We start from the raw sequence: 22,928 nt of genomic DNA, 5'->3' as shown, positions 1-22,928 counted from the left end.
CTTGTTCCCCCGGGGGCTCTTATTACAGGACCGCGCTGGTATCCGTGAGCTCTGCACCACCGGCCATTATATATTAGTACAGGCAGACGGCATGGCGGAGGCCGGAAGTTATACACTAGAGGGCGAGTGGTCAGATGTTATATACCGGTGGGGCCAGGAGCTGGATGTTATACAGCGGGGGCAATGGGGCTGAATGATAAATTAAATTATTAAAGGGAACCTGTCATCAGATTTGGCCAATATGAGATGCGGCCACCATCTTTCATGCCTGATATACAGGGTTCTATACTGCTGTATATAAGAGCCCAATCTGACCTTTAAGAGAAGAAAAATAACTTTTATTATACTCGCCTGCGGGGTGGGGCGGGTCGAGGGGTGTCGCTCTTCTTGGTCCGGTACCTCCCTTCTTCTTGCGATGCCGTCCTCGTCTTGCTTTGTGTGGATGACTCCTCCCTGCGTCACCCACACAGTTTCCCCGGCATGGCGCTCCTGCGCAGGCCTACTTATCTGTCCTGACAAGGTCAGAGTAAAGTACTGCAGTGCGCAGTCGTCGGGAAAGGTCAAAGAGCCAATCAGGCAGGCATTGCTCTTTGTTCTTCACCTGATCTATTAATCGGCTCCTACTGCGCTTTGATAACAATACATTTTTCTCCTTTCCTAAGGTAATCCGATTTTCTACAAAACCCTGAATACATAGAGACTTGTATGGGCCATTTATAGCATTTAGATTTTAACCCCCAGTGATCCTAAAAGAAGAGTGCGCTCTTTTCTCTCCGAGAGGTCACTGATGATGTCCTGTCATTCTCCATGAAAGCTTATAGGAGATAGGAAAGCAGCAGGCGTGCGCTCTACGACAGGAAACACTACTGAGCCCCGTTATTCTTGGGAGATGCCATAAATCACTGTAAGGAAAGCCACGCACATAATAAGAGGACAAATAAGAGGACCACCTAAGACAGATGGATGATATTATACATTTATTCAGGACAGAAGGCATTTCAGAATGACATCCAATATAAATATATAAAACACTTAATGGTTGGCTTTTCTGGACCTTTGTGAATGTGCTCAATGTCTTCTCCACCTTGGCAGTGCACACAAATACAGAAGAAAAACTGTATCTCACAACATCTGAACCAAACCATCACATACAGAGGCTTCAGTACGAAAATCAGAAAGCTGCAACAGAGCATCCATTCAACGCGGCTTCTCAATCTGAAAAACTCAGGAAAAAGAGACCAAACATGGAAGGAGCAAGGACATGTGGGCTGAGCAAGTTCAACAACCTGGAAAGTGAATGTCCACTTTTTATTTTTATTAGGCAATTTTTGGTCTACAATTCGTTTACCGATTAATATGTAAAAGTTAATGTGTAATCAGAAAATGGCTTACGGTTTATATCTGGATTTTATGAAAAACATTTTTTTTAATTTTTTTTCATTACTATTCATATAAAAAAACACAGATGTATCTTTGAATTTCCATTATAATCACTAGGCCTAATACTAGACACCTACTTCCTGTTCTTTACAGAAGACTTTACAGCAGTCTCATTATCATCAGACAGGATAACAATGACAGGTTAAACCTCTACATATAGTAGATAACACAGGATCCACCATTCACCTGTGATGTCACAGCTCACCTTCTCCCCTTTGTGCTTTTATAAACGTCCATGTGACTGCTTAAAAAAAAAAGTATGGGTCTAGAATTAGAACTTATTGCTAGTGTGAAAAATGCAAGATTTCTGATTTTTTTAATATAAATATCTCTCTATCTATATATATCAGGATATGATAAATTAGAATAATATTATCCAAAATTAAACAAATAATTAATTTTAAAGGAAAAACCAGATTTAAACAATGGGTCATTTTCCCTTCAATATATCCTTAGTAGTGATGAGTGAGCGTGCTCGGGTAAGGTGTTATCTAAGCATGCTCAGATGTTAACCAAGTGACTTCGACGTGCTCAAAAAATATGCTTGAGCCCCCATGGCTGCATGTCTCATGCCTGTTTGACAGCTGCAACACATGAAGGGATTATCTGTTTGTTAGCCAATCCCTACATGTGTTGTGGTTGTCGAACACACAGCTGCGGGGACACGGACATATTTTTTGAGCACACAGAAGCCACACAGTTAGCACCTGAGCATGCTTAGATAACACCTTACCCAAGCACGCTCACTCATCACTAATCCTTAGAAGATTGGGAGTTCTGTTTTGCTGATGCACAGCTCTGGTTTCTTACACCCCACATACACATTGCACTAACTTCCACCAAACTCAAATAAACTGGCTGACAGTCTGATATGTATGGGGTCCCTGACAGATGTCTGTGTAATCTTCAGTTACTATAAATTTCTAGTAAAAAAAATTCTATTAAAAAATTATTCAGCATTTTGGACATATTTAAGTGAAATATAAAGTGTTCAATGTGGAACACTCACTTTAGCATATGACACTTAAAAAGTAACAATTTAATACAATAAAGACTCTTCCCACCTTTACTAGGAGTAGCAAGCAAAAATACTATTCCAAGAATATATTTTTTTTATACCACAAAACAAGGTATTTGCCCGGTTCCTCACGGAAAGCCAGAAAAATGAGCATGAGCACATATGGCCAACCGGCAGATGACTGACGGCAAGAGAATGATCAAGTCAGGACTACATGTCTTGTGCCTCCTGGTCCAGCCCCACAACCAGCACTGATTGGCAGCTTTCTGCCTCTGCATTGTGTACACAGAAAGGAGCCAATCAGTTTTGTGGGCGGGGTTGCACAGAGCTCAGCTTACAGAGCTCAGCTTTCAGAGCTCTGCAGTGCAGAGAATGCCGTATAGCTCTGATGACTACTAATCTCGGAGGCAAGATCTATAAGGAGGACTGAAGCATTTTATAATATATTTCCTATATATGAATAGTTTCCAGATAAAATTATATAAACACAGTATGTATATATGGACGCACACACAACAGACATGAAAAATAAAACACTATACAATATTTGGCTCAACACTTTGTAGTAAAACGTAGACAATGCTCATCAAGTTCTCTTACAGGGTTGGTCCTGCTCCGCTCACTTCTGCATGGACGGTGTCAGTAGACGTGATGTCACCTGAGGCACTTGATGCAGAAGTAATCTGAGCAAGCCTTTCAATTCCGTAGTTTCCATATTGCAGCTCTTTAGCTGTGTCCCATCATCAGCCTGTGTCTATCAGAGGATGATGGGAGGTGTAGTTTCACAACCGGAGAGGCGCACGCTGGAGACTACTGCTATAGCTGGACGCCACCAAACACTGAACATCTTCTACAATATATCCGCCTCCCTCGCATCACCAGGTACATCATATAGGCACAGATTTCTTTTTCTAATGACAAAGTAAAATCAAAAGGCTGACTGTACTAGTCTGGTCGGCAGGTTGAATGGTTTCTTTAGACATCTCCATCACCAGAACTGGTCAAGACAGAGAAGTTGGTGAAGGTCACAGTTGTGCTTTCTTGTTTTTCGGGGGTTTATCCATTCCCTAATGATATAAGATGGAGATCGCTGAGGAAGGACCCTGGTGCGCATCGCAGCGTAGCTTTCAGTACAGGCTGGTCTTCTTCATTATTCTAAGGAACTCCTGCTCATTCACTTCTCCGTCTCCATCCCGGTCAGCTTCATCGATCATCTCCTGTAAAAAGAAATAGATTACAGGTGGAATACTGAGCCCAGCAGACGTTCACCTCTTCTGCCTCCTCTTCACTGTGGATACAAGGATACATTCTGAAATTAAAGGGGTCGTCTGGTGAGAACAATTTATCACTTATCCCGTGTAAAGGTTGTAACCCGCTGATCGGGGAGGGTCCGATGGGAGGAACTCGCAGTGATCGGCAAATCGGGGAATTATTATCCCCATTACAATATGATCCGGCATTCTCTATGATGTTGCTGGAAAAAGTTGAGCGCAGCCCTCAGCAGCCCCATGGGGATGAATGGAGCAGCGGTTGATCATTCACACTGCTGCTCCACTTTAAGGCCAAAGTCAGGTGGCTGTATGAAACGGACGACAAGTGCATCGCAATGCTAGGACCGGCCGGCGGGTCTCCTGACCCACGCATTAGACCATGTATTTCTCTGCACCTCTTACGCTTGGGTCAGGAGAGCTGCCAGCCAGTCCAAGCACTGCAATGCAATTTTCCGTGTTATAAGGCAGTCTGTCTGCACCTTCACAGGTAGGAATTCTTATCGATAAAAGAACCGCAAATACATACAAAACGTGAAAGTCACACCATAACCAAGGTCATAAGTACTCAGACCCTTTGCTCAGACACTCATATGTAAGTCCCATGCTGTCCATTTCCTTGTGATCCTCCTTGAGATGGTTCTACTCCTTCATAGGAGTCCAGCTGTATTTAATTAAACTGATAGGACTTGATTTGTAAAGGCACACACCTGTCTATATAAGACCTCACAGCTCACAGTGCATGTCAGACCAAATGAGAATCATGCAGTCAAAGGAACAGGCCAAGGAGCTCAGAGACAGAATTGTGGCAAGGCACAGATCTGGCCAAGGTTACAAAATAATTTCTGCAGTACTCAAGGTTCCTAAGAGCACAGTGGCCTTCATATTCCTTAAATGGAAGAAGTTTGGGACCACCAGAAGTCTTCCTAGACCTGGCCATCCAGCCAAACTGAGCAATCATGGGAGAAGAGTCTTGGTGAATGAGGTAAAAAAGAACCCCAAGATCACTGTGGCTGGATTCCACAGATGCTGTAGGGAGATGGGAGAAAGTTCCACAAAGTCAACTATCACTGCAGCCCTCCACCAGTCAGGCCTTTATGGCAGAGTGGCCCGACAGAAGCCTCTCCTCAGTGCAAGACATATGAAAGCCCGCATAGAGTGTTCAAAAACACATGGAGGACTCCCAGACTATGAGAAATACGATTCTCAGGTCTGAGGAGACGAAGATAGAACTTTTTGGTGATAATTCTAAGCGGTATGTGTGGAGAAAACCAGGCACTGCTCATCACCTGACCAATACAATCCCAACAGTGAAACATGGTGGTGGCAGCATCATGCTATGGGGGTGTTTTTCAGCTGCAGGGACAGGACAACTAGTTGCAATTGAAGGAAACATGAATGCGGCTAAGTACAGAATAATCCTGGGTGAAAACCTCTTCCAGAGTGCTTTGGACCTCAGACTGGGCGGAAGGTTCAAATTCCAACAAGACAATGACCCTAAGCACATACAGCTAAAATAACAAAGGAGTGGCTTCAGAACAACTCTGTGACTATTCCTGACTGACCCAGCCAGAGCCCTGACCTAAACCCAACTGAGCATCTCTGGAGAGACCTGAAAATGGCTGTCCATCCTCATTCACCATCCAACCTAACGGAACTGGAGAGGATCTGCAAGGAAGAATGGCAGAGGATCCCCAAATCCCGGTGTGAAAAACTTGTTGCATCATTCCCAAGAAGACTCATGGCTGTACTAGCTCAAAAGGGTGCTTCTACTCAATACTGAGCAAAGGGTCTGAAAACTTATGACCATGTGATATTTCAGTTTTTATTTTTTAATACCTTTGCAAAAAATTCTACATTTCTGTTTTTTTCAGTCAAGATGGGGTGCAGAGTGTACATTAATGAGAAAAAACATGAACTTTTTTGAATTTACCAAATGGATGCAATGAAACAAAGAGAAAAATATAAAGGGGTCTGAATACTTTCCATACACACTGTATATTTACTCCAGATTTTTGGGATAGAAGGTCAAGTGGTTACAAATAGAGAAGGAGACAGATGGTTATAGATGAAGGTAAGGTTGTTAGAGTTAGATAAAAATGAATGTGTATGGTAAGTGCCCAACAAACAACACCTAATACAAAATACAATAGCCCTCTTCATGTCCATAAATAGACAGATGTCTATGAGAGGGAAAATAGCCCAAAAATCCTGCTCAGTAATATGTCTTGTAGATGATGAGCCCAACAAATCTACCAGTCAGGAGGTAAAGCAAATCAGTCCTGAATTAATGACTGTACTGAACAGATCTCTATTTAGGCTGACAGTTGTTTCTCACTGATGTTCATCCAATGCATTTATGCAAAATGAAGCCTGGTAAAGTCAAAATATACAAAAATCCCCACAAAATATCATAACGATGTGCATGGGTTAGGCTTACTATCAACGTTCAGTAAACACCTCCTGTTTTATCAGAATAGAAATCAAACTTAAGCTGGAGTCACACACAGCAATCTCGCTGCTGAGTCACAACTTTTGTGACGTAACAGCGATCTCACCAGCGAGATTGCTGTGTGTGACAGCAATCAGCGACCGGCCCCCCTGCCGGGATCGCTGAAAGAAACCTCTGGACATTTCTTTGGTTGCTGAGCTCCCTCTGGCCAGCATGCATCGCTGTGTGTGACAGGCGGGAGACCAGCGATCAGCTGTAAAAAATAAATTAAAATAAAAAATATAGTTATTCTCACCTTCCGACGTCCCACGAAGCATTCCTCTCTCCACGCTCCCGGTCCCAGTGATCCTTTGCATGAATGACCGCGAGACTTCGCGCTCCCGCGAGACCGTGACTCTCGCGGTCATTCTCGCAAAGGATCACTGGGACCGGAGCGTGGAGAGAGGCGGGAAGGCTGCGCGGGACGTCGGAAGGTGAGAATAACAATATTTTTTATTTTAATTCTATTTTTTACAGGATGGCCAGCGATGCCGGGCGCTCGGCATCGCTGTGCTGATCACTGGTGAAGATGTCTGTGTGACAGCTCACCAGCGATCACATAGCGACTTACCAGCGATCCTGACACCTTAATATCGGTGTCGGTATCGCTGGTAAGTCGCTATGTGTGACTCCAGCTTTAGGTGCAGATGAACATATCTCAACTGGATATCAGGATGATTGGCACAACATTCATCTAACAAACAGTATTCAGCAACCAGTTTCTATTATGTGAGTGCCCCTCAGTGTGGAAGGTTCAGCCTTAGATTCTTTTTTTACACATACATTTTTCAATAACGTAATACATATATTATATCAGCGCTTTTACAGCTAAATAGAGCAATAAACAAAACAATAAAATTTGCATGCAAGTCTGTACAATACCAGAAATCCATCCCCCTAGGCCACTGAACCAGTTAGCTGGATTTAAAATCACATTTGTGTTATGAAGGGGTATATTATCATACTACGGAATATATTTTATTTGTTATCCCCATTTCTACTAGATGCGGCATACCATTTGGACGGGGCTTATTGTCTGCAGCCCTTCTATACAAAGTATGAATTGGAACTGCTGCTGTGTCTATTTTACTATGAGGAACTATGAAAGTGGTTGGTGTCAGTTTGGCAAGAGTGCAAACCCCTCTTATGTCTGGGCTCACCCACCTTTAGGTCTGATGTCAGCAAACTAAGAATACTCCCTCAGGGAGAACACAAATGGGAGACAAGACATTATTGAGCAAGATTTTTGGGCTATTTTCCCTCTCATAGACATCTGTCTATTTATGGACATGAAGAGGGCTATTGTATTTTGTATTAGGTGTTGAATGTTGGGCACTTACCATACACATTCATTTTTATCTAACTCCCTTACCTTCATCTATAACCATCTGTCTCCTTGTCTATTTGTAACCACTTGACTTTCTAGCCCAAAAATTTACAGTAAATATATATGCTACCCATGTGTCTACAACTGAGCCACTATAAGGGTATTAACAATAATAATAATAATGTATCTATTTTTGCACTGAGGATTTTAGCCCTCCCTCACTATTATTAAGCAAGACAGAGGGACAGCAGAGACAGCCGCTGACGAGCGGAGGCGCCAATCTCCTATGCATAGGGTGCCGATCCCGCAGTCAGGTAGGCAATCAGTAGCACAGGGACAGAATATAAACATAATTATATATGTATACCTTGCAATATGGCTATTCTTCTAGATTAAATGATTTAAATCAATCTATCTTTACACTCCAAAATATCTAACATATACTCCTTAAATCCCTACCTACTTTCTCTTTTCCCTGCCTTAACTTAGGGCCTAACAGGGCTAGCAGGGTCAGCCGTCGACGAGAAGGGGCGCCATTGCCCAGGTTCATAGGGTGCCAACCTCCGCTGGCAGGTAGGGTGGCTCAGTGGTACACAGGGATAGGCACCTCGTTATGGTGTTTAGTCTTTGGTTATGGTGTGTGCTTACATGTTTTGTATGTATTTGCTGTTCTTTTATCAATAAGAATTAAAAGTTATATTTTAATCTTTAACTGTATAGAGTCCGTCTGTGAAACAGTTTATTCTTAGGCTAGTTTCACACTTACGTTCCTTGGAGCTGCGGAGGGATGCTTACATCCTCTGTGAAGCTCCACGCACAGCCGCACCTCCTTCGGTCAGCTCCTCCTCCATCGGCATGCGGCCTGCGTACCCTATCTTTAGCATTGGGTACGCAGGCATGCGTTTGCCACCGTACGCAACGTTTTTAAAGGTGCGGCGACCTGCGCCAAATGCAACGTTGCATTTTGTTGCATTCGCCGCACCGTCAAAACGACGCATGCGGCGGCAGACGCATACCTGCGCACGGCCTGCGTACTCAATGCTAAAGATACGGTACGCAGGCAGCCGCATGCCGAAAGAGGAGGAGCTGACCGATGGAGGTTCGGCCGTGGGCAGAGCTTCACGGAGGACGTACGCATCCCTCCGCAGCTCTAAGGATCGCATGTGTGAAACTAGCCTTACTCTTACGTACTCATCTGATTTGACACTGTGAATTCCCACAGACTAAGCAGCAGTGAAGACATCTCAGGAGACAGGAGGCCAGTGTCACCAAGGAAATGGTAGTGGCACAAAACTTTTTGGGTTGCTTTCTATGAATGGCGCAGAAACTTATTAACAGTCCATTCAATCACCAATAGGTGGATGAGTTTGGCTGCTAACAAGATCTGAATTCCACATTGATATATCCATCCGTGATCTGAAACTTTTGTATCCAAACCTACACTTTTTGCACAGCAGCGATCGCTGCTTTAGTTCCACCTGGGTTACTTTGTGCTCCTTGGTTGTGCAGGAGACTTATAGGACAAGACACTTCTGAATAAGAATACTATAACATTTCCAACACCGAGGCTTACAGATCTAATGGCCGCTATTCCAGTACATTTCCAGGGATTACAGACCTGCAGTTCCTCGTCAGTGAGGTTCTCGCCCAGCTCTTTTGCTACTCGTTTCAGGTTCTTGAAAGATATTTTTCCGGTCTCGTCGTCATCAAATAACCGGAACGCTTTCATTATTTCTTCTTTAGAGTCCTTTTCAGCCTAGAAAATACATTTTGATCAACTGTAATGAGGTAATCAAATAAATATATAAATGTATGCAGCAAAATAAAATAAAATCTAAACATTGACCTAAAGAATATCAAGTGGGTTGTAACATCTACGCTGTCCCAGACTTGGCAAGAAATATATGCCAGATGTGGGTTAGATCTATATGGACATATTAAATGGAACTGGAGATGGGACTAGTCTGGCGCTGCCCCCACTTGGCGTCTCCTGGCAATGCTCTAGAGATGATTGACAGGTCTCACCGATGTGTGAACATAGGGACAGACCTGTCAATCACATATAGCACGTCTGGGAGAAGCTGTCCAGACTTGTCTGGTCTCCGACTATGGTCCCTGTCCAAAACTTCAAACTAGATTTTCTCTGAAACACTCTGGGTGTACTGTCTGCAATCGTGCGCATGGTTTGGGCAGCAGCAATCGACTGACAGGTTTCCTTTAAGTAGCTGGTAACCAGGATCTGAGCTGTGTAATAAAAGTAATGCTGGTTTCAGTTGAAAAACATCTGACAAAATCAAAGAAGACCATTATTATACTAAGGCTATAGTCCTGCAGACAAGGTCGTACTAAATATTGTGCAATTCCCACATGGGGAGTGAAACTCTTCAAGACGCTTTTTTCTCAACTTCTCTTTGGTCTTCTAAAGGATGCACCTCAGACCCATCACACACAGTTGTGTGAACAGTCCAAGGTTTGTTAGAGATGTGCCAAAAATGGGACTGGATGCCATCACTGGAAAGAAAAAACATGGCCAAGCCTTGCAAGTTCCTACATCCCATCAAAGCCATGCACTGAGATCATTTCACAGCCATTAATTTCCATATGATGCCACATAACAAGGCGCTTTGTTCTATTATCAGACCCACAACTTGGATAACACTGTAGTTATTTGTTAGTCCAGTGATTGTACTTGCTTTGGACTGGGGACGACTATGTCTCTCCAATTCAATTTGTCAGTCAATCCGTCTTCCCATAAAAGGGGTATTGAAGTTTAAGAAAACAAATGCTATTCTGTGCAATATTGGATGCAACTAATTAACGGGAATTTTGTTTTGAGTTCATTTTCCCCTTCACCGTCGATGTCTGATGAACTCCCTCTTCTGGTGAAGGAAGGTAGTGAGGCTGATTACCAAACACCTGATCTGGTAGATGATGACTGGGTAACAGGAAATTCTGACTGGATATAAGGCAGCCGACGCCCTTCTGAGTCGCTGGTGATTTCTCTGCTGGATTCTTGGAGACCAGTCTGATTTCTGCTTCCCAAAGATAAGTTTTTGCTCTGCTATTGAACTTATTAGTTTTGTTTTGTTTACCTTGTTTTTTGGAGTTCAGCCATCCCCGGTCGGGGGTGTGCTGAGTTCCATTTTTGTCTCTGATCAGTTTGTCTCTTTGCTCTGTCTTCAGAATTTACCTGAGTGCTGATATAGTCTTTTTGAAGTCCTAGCGACTTCAGGGCCTGTTTTTCCTATCAGTCGGTTGGGACATTTTTTGGTAGGGTTTTTTACGGATTGCAGACAGCAGCTTTTCTATCATGTCCTTTTTAGTTAGCTTGGGCCCCATCGTTTGCTCAACCTATCTTTCTATCTGTGTTAGTGTTTTCATCTTGCTTCACCGTCATTATATGTTGGGGGCTGCCTATTGCTTTGGGGTCTGCTCTGGGGCAGTTTAGATTTCCCCTTTCTTTCTTTAGGCCTAATTAGTTCTCCGGCTGTGATAGAGGGGTCTAGGGCATCGTAGGAACCCCCCACGGCTACTGTTAGTTGTTGTGGATAGGATCAGGGATCTGCAATCCGATAGCTACCAATCTCTCCGGTTTTCTGGACCTAGCTTATATTTTTGTTTTTTCCTCCTTCGGTGACTCATTCATAACAGAATTTGCCAGGAGGATATGAAATGATGGGTGTTTAAATTGATCTCTAAATGAGGCTGAAGGGCCATTTGTAGACCTGAACCCTCTGTCACTCCAGCTCTATTCCACGGTCAGCGGTGCCTCCTCCTACTTGACCAATAGCTCTTTTGCCTGAAAACACACAGCATAGAGGCTGTCAGTCAAGCAGGAGGAGGCGACACTCGGCGCAGGAATAGAGCTAGAGTGACAGAGGCTTCAGATCTACATATAGCACTTCAGCCTTATTTGCATATCTATTCAAACACTAATTTCTCAGTAAAGAAGATATTGACTTGTCTTTGGAGGAGTTACATGTGCATATAAATAGTTTGGAGGGGTGAAATCCTGATGATGGATTCTCTTTAAAGGGACTCTGTCATCACAAAATGACTATACAAGCCAAGTACAGGCGCTTGGCGCACCCTTGTTGTGGCCAAACAGTTCAGTACAACTCCCCACCTGCTTGTTTTCCATCTGTGTCCCCCCTTACCAGACTCTATGAAGCTAGAGCTGTCAATCAAAACAGAGTTTGAGGGGTGGAAATAGAACTACAAGCAGGCAGAAAGGTGCACCTGACTGTTTGGCTCCGCCATGGTGTAACAAGCTCACGTTCTTGGTTTGATCAGTCATTCTGTGCTGACACAGTCCCTTTAAAGTTACTACTGAATAACTGCAAGCAGAGATTTCAATTGCAAAGTTGCTTGTGTTGCAAACAGTTTGCAATTTTACCAATTTAATCCCTTTTAATATAGGGCACCTGCCTTATCGCAATGAGAGGATCTTACCATCTTCTGGGTCATCGCTGAAAGAAAGTCACTGAAGCTGATTTTTCCTGTTCCCTCCTTATCGATATCTGAAATCATCTTTTTAATTTCTTCCTTTTTGGGTTCAAACCCCAGAGCTCGCATAGCAACCTGAGAAAGTGGAAAAAAGTTAGAACATATGAAATGAGCAATGCAAATAGGCAGAGCTCAGTACTAGTGGATGAGGCAGTGCTCATATCTGCATGGTGTCTTCTGTACCCATTGAATGAAACCGACGGTGCTAGATGAAACCAATGCATTGGCCCTAGGCCTGTGGTGGTAAGAAGCTAAGCTATTTCTGCTATTCCCCTGCACATCCTCAATATGGTAGAGGCGGCCATTGCGGCATTGTACCATTCCACTCTGTACCCTGAACATGGAGTTGCAGCAAACAGAGGCTGCAGCGTTCCCTGGAATCAAAAAGTGATTGCCCCAGGGTTGTTCAGCCATTGATCAGTTATTGATGACCTATACTAAGGATAGGCTAACAATATTCTGAACCCGGAAAACTTCTTTTAATGGGACAGTTGCACGTACAAGCTCAAAAATATCAGAGATGGAGTATTCTGATGGCAGCCTAGAATGATGACAAGGCCCTTCAAAATGACCAATATTCTGGCAGCTGCACTATAGCTCTATATTCACGTAGAATAACAATGTCACCTTCAGCTCCTTTACATCTATGGTTCCACTTGAATCGGTATCAAAAAGATCAAAGGCCTCTTTGATCTCCTGCTTCTGCTCCTCGCTGAGCTCAGGTTTTGGACACGGCTTTTTCCTCTGAATTGTTGTTCCTAATGATGGCTTCTTGTAGTTAGATGCCTAAAAACGAACAGATGAAAGCTAGGGAGTTGGTAGCTCGCAGGTCTAGAGACACATGGGAATATAGTAATAAAAGCAGATCAAATACAAAAGAGAAAAATAAAAAATGACAAAAACTATTTTAAAAGGATTCTCTGTTTTTTCCAAACTCTTGTCCCCCTGCTGCAGTTTAAAAAGAAACAGCGGTTTACTCACCCTCCCCAGGTCCTTCATGGAGTTTCTGTTGCTGCTCCCAGCGTCTGTTATTATCTGCAGTGGTAATGTAACATGGACAGCACTGCAGCCAATAACTGGACTCAGTGGCTCTCTGCAGCTCATGCCGCCAACTCCACCGGAGACGTTCAGCTCACTGATTGTCTGCAGCACTGTCAACGTGACATCAGCACTACCAACAATAACAGACACTGCAGACTCGGCCCAGAATCTGGGGAGGATGAGTAAAGCACAGCTTGTTTAACACAAACTTGAGCCAAAACCTTAAAGGTTGGGCCAAATAAATAAGGTTATGTACGGTCAACATTATAGGTGATAACTTTTATTGATTGCTAAGGGTCCGACTACTAGGACCTCCACCATGAAAACTGGACCCATCTGAATGGAGCGAGAGTCGAGCATGCACAGTTTTACTCCATTCATTCTCTAGGGGTGTGATGGAAATAAATGCGCACAATGTTCATCTACCACTGGCAGTCCAATAGAGTGAGTGGAGCGGTGGTGCGCCAGCTTGACTACTGCTCCATTCAGATGGGGCCTTGCATGATATCAGCATGGGGGAAGGATGACTTATAAACTTGACTACCTTACAATTAAAGATTGACGATAATCCGTGCAATATGTAATTTCAGAAGAAGGAGCTCTTTTCAATGACAGATTAATTGAAAGGGTTGTCCAGCCCTATTCACAAGTCTGTAGTCACACAGAGTGACTGCAGACTTGTAGTTTACTCACATCGCGTGCACTGCTTCGCTGGTGCTGGGAACGGCAATATGCATTCTCCCGGCTACATTCCGACTATACGGCCGGAGTCACACTAGCGATTAAATCAGACGAATGCAATGCGATAAAAAAATCGCATTGCATTCGTGCCAATGTTATTCTATGTTGCTGCTCCCATCATCCGCTTTTTGATCGGATCCGTTCCTCGGACCGAGACAATCGTAGCATGCTGCGATTGTCACCGATTTTTGGATCGGATTCGCCAATGCAAGTCTATGGATGCGATTAAAAATCGCATTGAAAACGCACCACACGTGTGACTTGCGATTAAATCGCAAGACTTCTCCAGGTCAACAGGAAAGAGCATCAGGCATTGGCATTGGATGTCAATTTGATGCTTAGATGCGAATAAAATCGGTTCATCGCCGGAAATTCTGATGACAGACGGATCCCTGGACAAGAAATCTTTGTGCGATTTTGCACCGTTAAAATGGGACCGATTTTTTATTTGTTGTGTGTGACTCCAGCCTACTGCTTAAAGCCTCGATCAAAAACCTTGCATTGAGCGAGTCCACACCTGTCTACTCGGACTGTGACTGGGAGTCTGCATATTGCGTACTTGAATAAAATCCTACAAAAAAAATGTGCCACAAAGACAAGGTTTTATATATAGAGAGAGAGAGAGAGAGAGAGAGAGAGAAAGAGAAAGAGAAAGAGAAAGAGAAAGAGAAAGAGAAAGAGAAAAAGAAAAAAGAGGAACAGCACAGTACTTGGTTTCAGATGCACGGCCCCAGGCAAACAGTCCAGTATCAGCCACAATATCCAATATTCATTCCAAAAAAAAAGGCAGCACTCCATAGCCTGGCTATGTGGGTCACTACCATTTGAAAGACTAACTATGGAGTGCTGCCTTTTTTTGGAACGAATATATATATATATATATATATATATATATATATATATATATATATATATATATATATATATATACACACTCACTGGCCACTTTATTAGGTACACCTGTCCAACTGTGTGTTAAGACTTAATTTCTAATCAGCCAATCACATGGCGGCAACTCAGTGCATTTAGGCATGTAGACATGGTCAAGACAATCTCCTGCAGTTCAAACCGAGCATCAGTATGGGGAAGAAAGGTGATTTGAGTGCCTTTGAACGTGGCATGATTGTTGGTGCCAGAAGGGCTGGTCTGAGTATTTCAGAAACTGCTGATCTACTGGGATTTTCACGCACAACCATCTCTAGGGTTTACAGAGAATGGTCCGAAAAAGAAAAAAAATCCAGTGAGCGGCAGTTCTGTGGCCGGAAATGCCTTGTTGATGCCAGAGGTCAGAGGAGAATGGGCAGACTGGTTCGAGCTGATAGAAAGGCAACAGTGACTCAAATTGCCACCCGTTACAACCAAGGTAGGCAGAAGAGCATCTCTGAACGCACAGTGCGTCGAACTTTGAGGCAGATGGGCTACAGCAGCAGAAGACCACACTGGGTACCACTCCTCTCAGCTAAGAACAGGAAACTGAGGCTACAATTTGCACAAGCTCATCGAAATTGGACAGTAGAAGATTGGAAAAACGTTGCCTGGTCTGATGAGTCTCGATTTCTGCTGCGACATTCGGATGGTAGGGTCAGAATTTGGCGTAAACAACATGAAAGCATGGATCCATCCTGCCTTGTATCAACGGTTCAGGCTGGTGGTGGTGGTGTCATGGTGTGGGGAATTTTTTCTTGGCACTCTTTGGGCCCCTTGGTACCAATTGAGCATCGTTGCAATGCCACAGCCTACCTGAGTATTGTTGCTGACCATGTCCATCCCTTTATGACCACAATGTACCCAACATCTGATGGCTACTTTCAGCAGGATAATGCGCCATGTCATAAAGCTCGAATCATCTCAGATTGGTTTCTTGAACATGACAATGAGTTCACTGTACTCAAATGGCCTCCTCAGTCACCAGATCTCAATCCAATAGAGCATCTTTGGGATGTGGTGGAACGGGAGATTCGCATCAGGGATGTGCAGCCGACAAATCTGCGCCAACTGTGTGATGCCATCATGTCAATATGGTCCAAAATCTCTGAGGAATGCTTCCAGCACCTTGTTGAATCTCTGCCACGAAGAATTGAGGCAGTTCTGAAGGCAAAAGGGGGTCCAACCCGTTACTAGCATGGTGTACCTAATAAAGTGGCCAGTGAGTGTATATATATATATATATATATATATATATATATATATATACATACTAACTTTTTTTATATATATATATTAATTATATTATTCTAATTTTTAGCATTTTCTATCTGTATTATTGAAGCATTTTCAAACCCAAGACAGATGTCATTACAAAGAAAAGAAAAGAGAAGAACATGAATGTAAAATAAAATTGTTTTTAGAATTTTTTGAGTAAGACTCTGTATGTTCTATACCATATTATTCTTTACTTTTTATTTCATGGTGATATATTAATATATTTTATATATATATATATTTTTTGTATATATTTTTAGTTTTCATTCTATTAATATTGTCTGCTTCACTTTATGCACTAATTATATATGTTTCTAATCATTTATTATTATTATTATTATTATTATTTATTTATATAGCACCATTGATTCCATGGTGCTGTACATGAGAAGGGGTTACATACAGATTACAGATATCACTTACAGCATACAAACTAACAATCACAGACTGATATAGAAGGGAGAGGACCCTGCCCTTTCGGGCTTACATGCTACAGGATGGTGGGGAAGGAGACAGTAGGTTGGTGGGTTGCAGCAGTTCCGGTGTTGGTTGAGGTGATATCACCGGTAGTGGTGAGAGAGAAGGAGGTAGCGGGGTCATTGCAGGCTGTAGGCTTTCTTGAAGAGGTGGGTTTTCAGGTTCCGTCTGAAGCATCCAAATGTGGTTGATAGTCGGACTTGTTGGGGCAAAGAATTCCAGAGAATAGGGGCTATTCAGGAGAAGTCTTGGAGGCGGTTGGGTGAGGAGCGAATAAGTGTGGAGAGAAGAAGGTCTTGGGAGGACCGGAGATTACGTGAGGGAAGGTATCGGGAGATTAGTTCAGAGACATATGGGGGAGACAGCTTATAGATGGCCTTGTAGGTCAGAATTAGTCATTTGAACTGGATACGCTGAGGGAATGGGAGCCAGTGAAGAGATTTGCAGAGGGGAGAAGCGGAGGAGTAGCGAGGAGAGAGATGAATTAGTCGGGCGGCAGAGTTAAGGATGGACTGGAGAGGTGCGAGGGTGTTAGCAGGGAGACCACAGAAAAGGATGTTGCAGTAGTCGAGGCAGGAGATGATGAGGGCATGCACAAGCATTTTAGTAGATTGAGGGTTGAGGAAAGGACGGATTCTGGAAATATTTTTGAGCTGGAGGCAACAGGAGGTAGAAAGAGCTTGGATGTGCGGTTTGAAGGACAGGGCAGAGTCAAAGGTTACTCCGAGGCAGCGGACTTCTGGTACTGGGGAAAGTGTGATGCCATTAATTGTTATAGCTAGGTCGGGTAAGGAAGATCTGTGAGATGGAGGAAAGATGATGAGTTCAGATTTGTCTACATTGAGTTTGAGGAAACGAGAGGAGAAGAAGGAGGATATGGCTGATAGACACTCTGGGATTCTGGACAGCAGAGAGGTGATGTCTGGGCCAGAGAGGTAGATCTGAGTGTCATCAGCATAAAGGTGGTAGTGGAATCCGTGGGACTTTATGAGTTGCCCCAGACCAAGTGTATAGATTGAGAAGAGTAGGGGTCCTAAAACAGAGCCTTGGGGGACTCCAACAGAGAGAGGGTGGGATGAGGAGGTGGTGTGAGTGGGAGATGCTGAATGTGCGGTTGGAAAGGTATGAGGAGATCCAGGATAGGGCAAGGCCTTTGATGCCGAAGGAGGAGAGGATCTGTAGTAGGAGGCAGTGGTCAACTGTGTCAAATGCAGCGGACAGGTCTAGAAGCAGGAGTATAGAGTATTGTCCATTTGATTTGGCTGTAAGTAGGTCATTAGTAATTTTGGTCAGGGCTGTCTCAGTGGAGTGATGGGGGCGGAAACCAGATTGTAGATTGTCAAAGAGCGAGTTAGATGAGAGGTGGGAGGAAAGTTCAGCGTGGACATGCTGTTCCAGGAGTTTGGAAGCAAATGGGAGCAACGATATTGGGCGATAGCTGGACATAGCGGTTGGGTAGAGGGTTGGCTTTTTAAGGATAGGCGTGGTTGTGGCATGCTTGAAAGCAGAAGGGAAGGTACCGGACGTTAGTGATAGGTTGAAGAGGTGGGTTAGGGATGGGATAACATAATCATAACACTGTATATATTGCATTATTTGTATATATTATATAATTGAATATGTTTATATTTATAACACTATGTCTATTATTACATTTTATTATTCTTATATATTATCTATTTTATATGCACCATATTCCATATATACACATTTATTCAGCACTATATTTATTACTATTGGTATATATATATTTTTCATCTTTTCTCTTTATGTACCGTAATTCCTTGTAAATTTCCTGCAAAGTCTAATTCCTGTGCACTGGTAGTGCACATGCGCGGTTTTTCCTGTCGCCGCTTGCATCCACCACAGCGTCTGTTTCCATGAAGCAGCCTGGGGATTGCTCGCGCTGACGTGATCCACGTTGGGCGCGAAGCGCTCCTTCGGCGTGCTTCCATGGTGACGCTTTGGTGTATCTGACCGGGGATATGGGCAACTGCGTATGCGCCGCTTCAATACCAGAAATACGTCACTACTACAGTACAGACCAAAAGTTTGGACACACCTTCTCATTCAAAGAGTTTTCTTTATTTTCATGACTATGAAAATTGTAGATTCACTATGAAGGCATCAAAACAATGAATTAACACATGTGGAATTATATAATTAGCAAAAAGTGTTAATCAACTGAAAATATGTCTTATATTCTAGGTTCTTCAAAGTAGCCACCTTTTGCTTTGATTTCTGCTTTGCACACTCTTGACATTCTTTTGATGAGCTTCAAGAGGTAGTCACCGGAAATGGTTTTCACTTCACAGGTGTGCCCTGTCAGGTTTAATAAGTGGGATTTCTTGCCTTATAAATGGGGTTGGGACCATCAGTTGTGTTGTGCAGCAGTCTGGTGGATACACAGCAGATAGTCCTACTGAATAGACTGTTAGAATTTGTATTATGGCAAGAAAAAAACAGCTGAGTAAAGAAAAATGAGTGGCCATCATTACTTTAAGAAATGAAGGTTAGTCAGTCCGAAAAATTGGGAAAACTTTGAAAGTGTCCCCAAGTGCAGTGGCAAAAACCATCAAGCGCTACAAAGAAACTGGCTCTCATGAGGACCGCCCCAGGAAAGGAAAACCAAGAGTCACCTCTGCTGCAGAGGATAAGTTCATCCGAGTCACCAGCCTCAGAAATCGCAGGTTAACAGCAGCTCAGATTAGAGACCAGGTCAATGCCACACAGAGTTCTAGCAGCAGACACATCTCTACAACAACTGTTAAGAGGAGACTTTGTGCAGCAGGCCTTCATGGTAAAATAGCTGCTAGGAAACCACTGCTAAGGACAGGCAACAAGCAGAAGAGACTTGTTTGGGCTAAAGAACACAAGGAATGGACATTAGACCAGTGGAAATCTGTGCTTTGGTCTGATGAGTCCAAATTTGAGATCTTTGGTTCCAACCACCGTGTCTTTGTGCGACGCAGAAAAGGTGAACAGATGGACTCTACATGCCTGATTCCCACCGTGAAGCATGGAGGAGGAGGTGTGATGGTGTGGGGGTGCTTTGCTAGTGACACTGTTGGAGATTTATTCAAAATTGAAGGCATACTGAACCAGCATGGCTACCACAGCATCTTGCAGCGGCATGCTATTCCATCCAATTTGCGTTTAGTTGGACCATCATTTATTTTTCAACAGGACAATGACCCCAAACACACCTCCAGGCTGTGTAATGGCTATTTGACCAAGAAGGAGTGATGGGGTGCTACGCCAGATAACCTGGCATCCACAGTCACCAGACCTGAACCCAATCGAGATGGTTTGGGGTAAGCTGGACCACAGAGTGAAGGCAAAAGGGCCAACAAGTGCTAAGCATCTCTGGGAACTCCTTCAAGACTGTTGGAAGTTCATTTCCGGTGACTACCTCTTGAAGCTCATCAAGAGAATGCCAAGAGTGTGCAAAGCAGTAATCAAAGCAAAAGGTGGCTATTATATAAGTCCACATGTGTTAATTCATCGTGTTGATGCCTTCAGAGTGAATCTATAATTTTTATAGTCATGAAAATAAAGAAAATTCTTTGAATGAGGTGTGTCCAAACTTTTGGCCTGTATTGTACATCTATGATTGGTTTATCAGCATATAAATATGCATGATTTTCTGTTTCACACTATACAGGCCCCCCGGAAGAAGGCTAGAGCCGAAACGTGCATAGGGACCCTGGCAGCAAGCGTTATATAGGTATATTATGCCCTTTCCTGCATTTTCTTTGCACTATAGCGCTTTATCTTTCAGTGGTTACCGCTTAGCCCCATATGTCTGCACTACTTTGCACTTATAGTTTTGTAGTCGTTGATACACTTTGCACTATAGCACTTTAGTTATTCACTGTTTACATTGCAGCATAGCACTTTGTGTTCTGTGGTATTAATTTTTTTTGGTTTAATATTATTTACATATGGGCAATGCGTTTTTGATATTTAATATATGAAGCCCTTTGGTATTGTGCATTGAGAAATATTTTATGCGGGTATTGTGGCTATGCTTTATACATTAATTTTACGTGCTCCAGTTTTTAGCAGCTGTATATCAATTTTTAATAATAATATTGTCTAATAAAATATATATTTATATTATTTTTTTGCACCTTGTCTTTGTGGCACATTTTTTGAAGGATTTTATTTATATTTGTGCTTGACTACTTATTTATATACAGTACAACAGGTTTGATTTTCTAATTATATCGCATACTTGCACTCACATTGCTAGGCATCAGGTTCCTGCAGCGGTTGAACAGGAATCCAGAGCCTCACATTCTGCGGTCTCTCATTGTCTTTCGATTGCAGAGGAGATTGCTCAGCAATCCTGGCTTCCCAGAGGCTCTGCCCAGACCTGCTCTGCCACCTTTGGGTCAGCAATGGCAATGCAGGCTGCTCAGCAGCAAATAGCTCCAGAGGCTAAGTCCTTCTGTCGCTCCACTGAGCATGCTCACGAGACGATCTCCCATTGGAGGTCAGGAGCCACATGTCCAGGTCCTTCTTCAGATCTGATTGGTCCATCTCAGGGATCTGGAGGCTTCCGGAAGGTCCTGGCTATAAAAGGTTCGCATGGCCTCTTGGCCATGCGCTAGTATAGTCGCTACTGTGTGAATGGTGATGGATGCATGAACCTGCGAATGACTCATTAAGATCCCCTCCCTCTGATATTACGTGTGTGTATAGGGGCTTAGCTGTAGAGTCAGTGGCAAGCTACAAGCCACTACAGCATCCTCCACAGTGCTAGCGTCCGACAGTGCGCCTGCATCCGTGCATTGTCGACTAGCGGCAGTGTCCTACGCCGCGCTGCAGTCTGCAGCTCCTCTTTGCGTCCACAGTTGTGATGCCGCATGCACGGTAGGTCTAGACGGAAGCAGACCCTCTGCCTAGGGCCCAGCTCCTGTGACCATATACCGTGTGTGCACTTCTCTGAGACCTGTGATGCTAACAGGCTCAGCCTTTTTGTGTTTTTCACTTAAGGCATCTCTGTGAGTAAACAGAGATCGTTCAGCGCACCTGGGTGACGTTCAACCCGCGTACGTTATACCGCCATATTGTACGTCCGCCATTAGCTAGCAGCAGTGTTAACACCTTCTGCACGGTGGATCCCGGGCGGCGAATGCACGTTATTTTATATTTAGTGCGTTCCGCCGTCCCTAACACACATGACCGCTGATCCTATCGCCGACACAGAAAAATCCTTATAGGGTGCAGTACGTGAGGATTCACAACTCTGAAGTCAGAGTGACTGCAGATTTGTAGCTTAAGATCAGACAACCCCTTTAAATCAAATATCAGATAATCCTCTGTTCTAAAGGAATATTCCTACTATCACATCTCCTTTTATACCATACACTAGATCATTCCTGGGACAAAAGTGGCCTGATTGCCTATAGCAGGGGTCACAACCTGTGGGGTCCATGATGGGTGGATCATGGCTACCTGCCAGCTTGATGCATTAGCACCAGGTCTAGCAGGTCTCCAGGTGGTGATTTTTGTGAGTAGCCCCGGACAGATGAGAAGATCTGGATGGGGGGGGGCATCTAATATAGTAAGCTGGAGATATGATAAAACTGCCAGATAAAGGGATGCGTTAAACATGGATGCAGTAGTGTGGTGAGTGTGCTGGATGCGGGAATCCCAAATGGGGGGGGGGGGTAAAGTGGGACCTCCTGGATGGATGTATCCGGCCTGCAAGGGAGGGGGGCACAAGGTGCTTTCTGCGGGGGCGCTCCGGCTGTCATTGTAACAGTAATGTGGAGTGCTAGGTTTCACTGCGGTGGGGTAGGGAGGTGCTGGATGTGGCTTTCAAGGTAAGAAATATTGGGGATCACCAAAAATTATACTATGGTGTGTACATGAGAGATAATCGCAATCAGGGCCCATCATGGGGATACAACGGGCTCTGGTATCTAACCTTGTGGGCCCAGAACGGCACCACTGCCTAAGGGGGAGCGAAAGATTTATACATTATATTTAATATTTATTATGTTTTCTCATTTCTCTTATCATATTTTTCCTATTATTTATTTCTCTTATTGTTTCATATGTATCTGTATTTATGAAATCCTTCAGGTTTCCTTCCCAAGGCAGCACAGTCCCACAGATACAATAAGACATTACTACAGAGGCAGCCTCCTGCAGATCCCAGGTGAGGTGTGGGCAGCCACACAGCCTCAACTACACTGTACCATCACTAGGACACGGACTCGGCCTCATATCTCTTTACAACTCACCATATCGGGCTGCAGCGCTGCCGAACCAGTACCTCTCCTACTACACGACCCAACCGCCTGCTCCAATCATTAACATAGGACACACTAATTCAACCAATCAACGCTCAGCAGATAAGTCAAGATGATTCCTATTGGCCATCTGTCAACAGCTTAACCAATA

General features: G+C 43.7%; 1 protein-coding gene across 1 annotated transcript; it reads right to left on the bottom strand.

Annotated features, from left to right (window-relative positions):
• Positions 1-962: 962 nt before the first annotated feature.
• On the bottom strand, positions 963-22,907 carry CETN2 (centrin 2). Its single transcript, XM_073543444.1, has 5 exons — positions 22,769-22,907; positions 12,678-12,836; positions 11,997-12,125; positions 9,163-9,300; positions 963-3,675 (listed from the first exon to the last, which is right to left on the bottom strand). The coding sequence occupies exons 1-5, from the start codon at positions 22,769-22,771 to the stop codon at positions 3,586-3,588; spliced, it is 519 nt and encodes a 172-aa protein (XP_073399545.1). The 5' UTR covers positions 22,772-22,907; the 3' UTR covers positions 963-3,585.
• Positions 22,908-22,928: the final 21 nt, after the last annotated feature.

This window comes from Dendrobates tinctorius, unplaced genomic scaffold (assembly GCF_039654945.1).
Source record: "Dendrobates tinctorius isolate UK_male_01 unplaced genomic scaffold, ASM3965494v1 ptg000133l, whole genome shotgun sequence".
In the NCBI taxonomy this organism is placed as follows: domain Eukaryota; kingdom Metazoa; phylum Chordata; class Amphibia; order Anura; family Dendrobatidae; genus Dendrobates; species Dendrobates tinctorius.
Note: the sequence above shows the minus strand (reverse complement) of the source record. Positions and strands in the feature narration are given on the sequence as shown.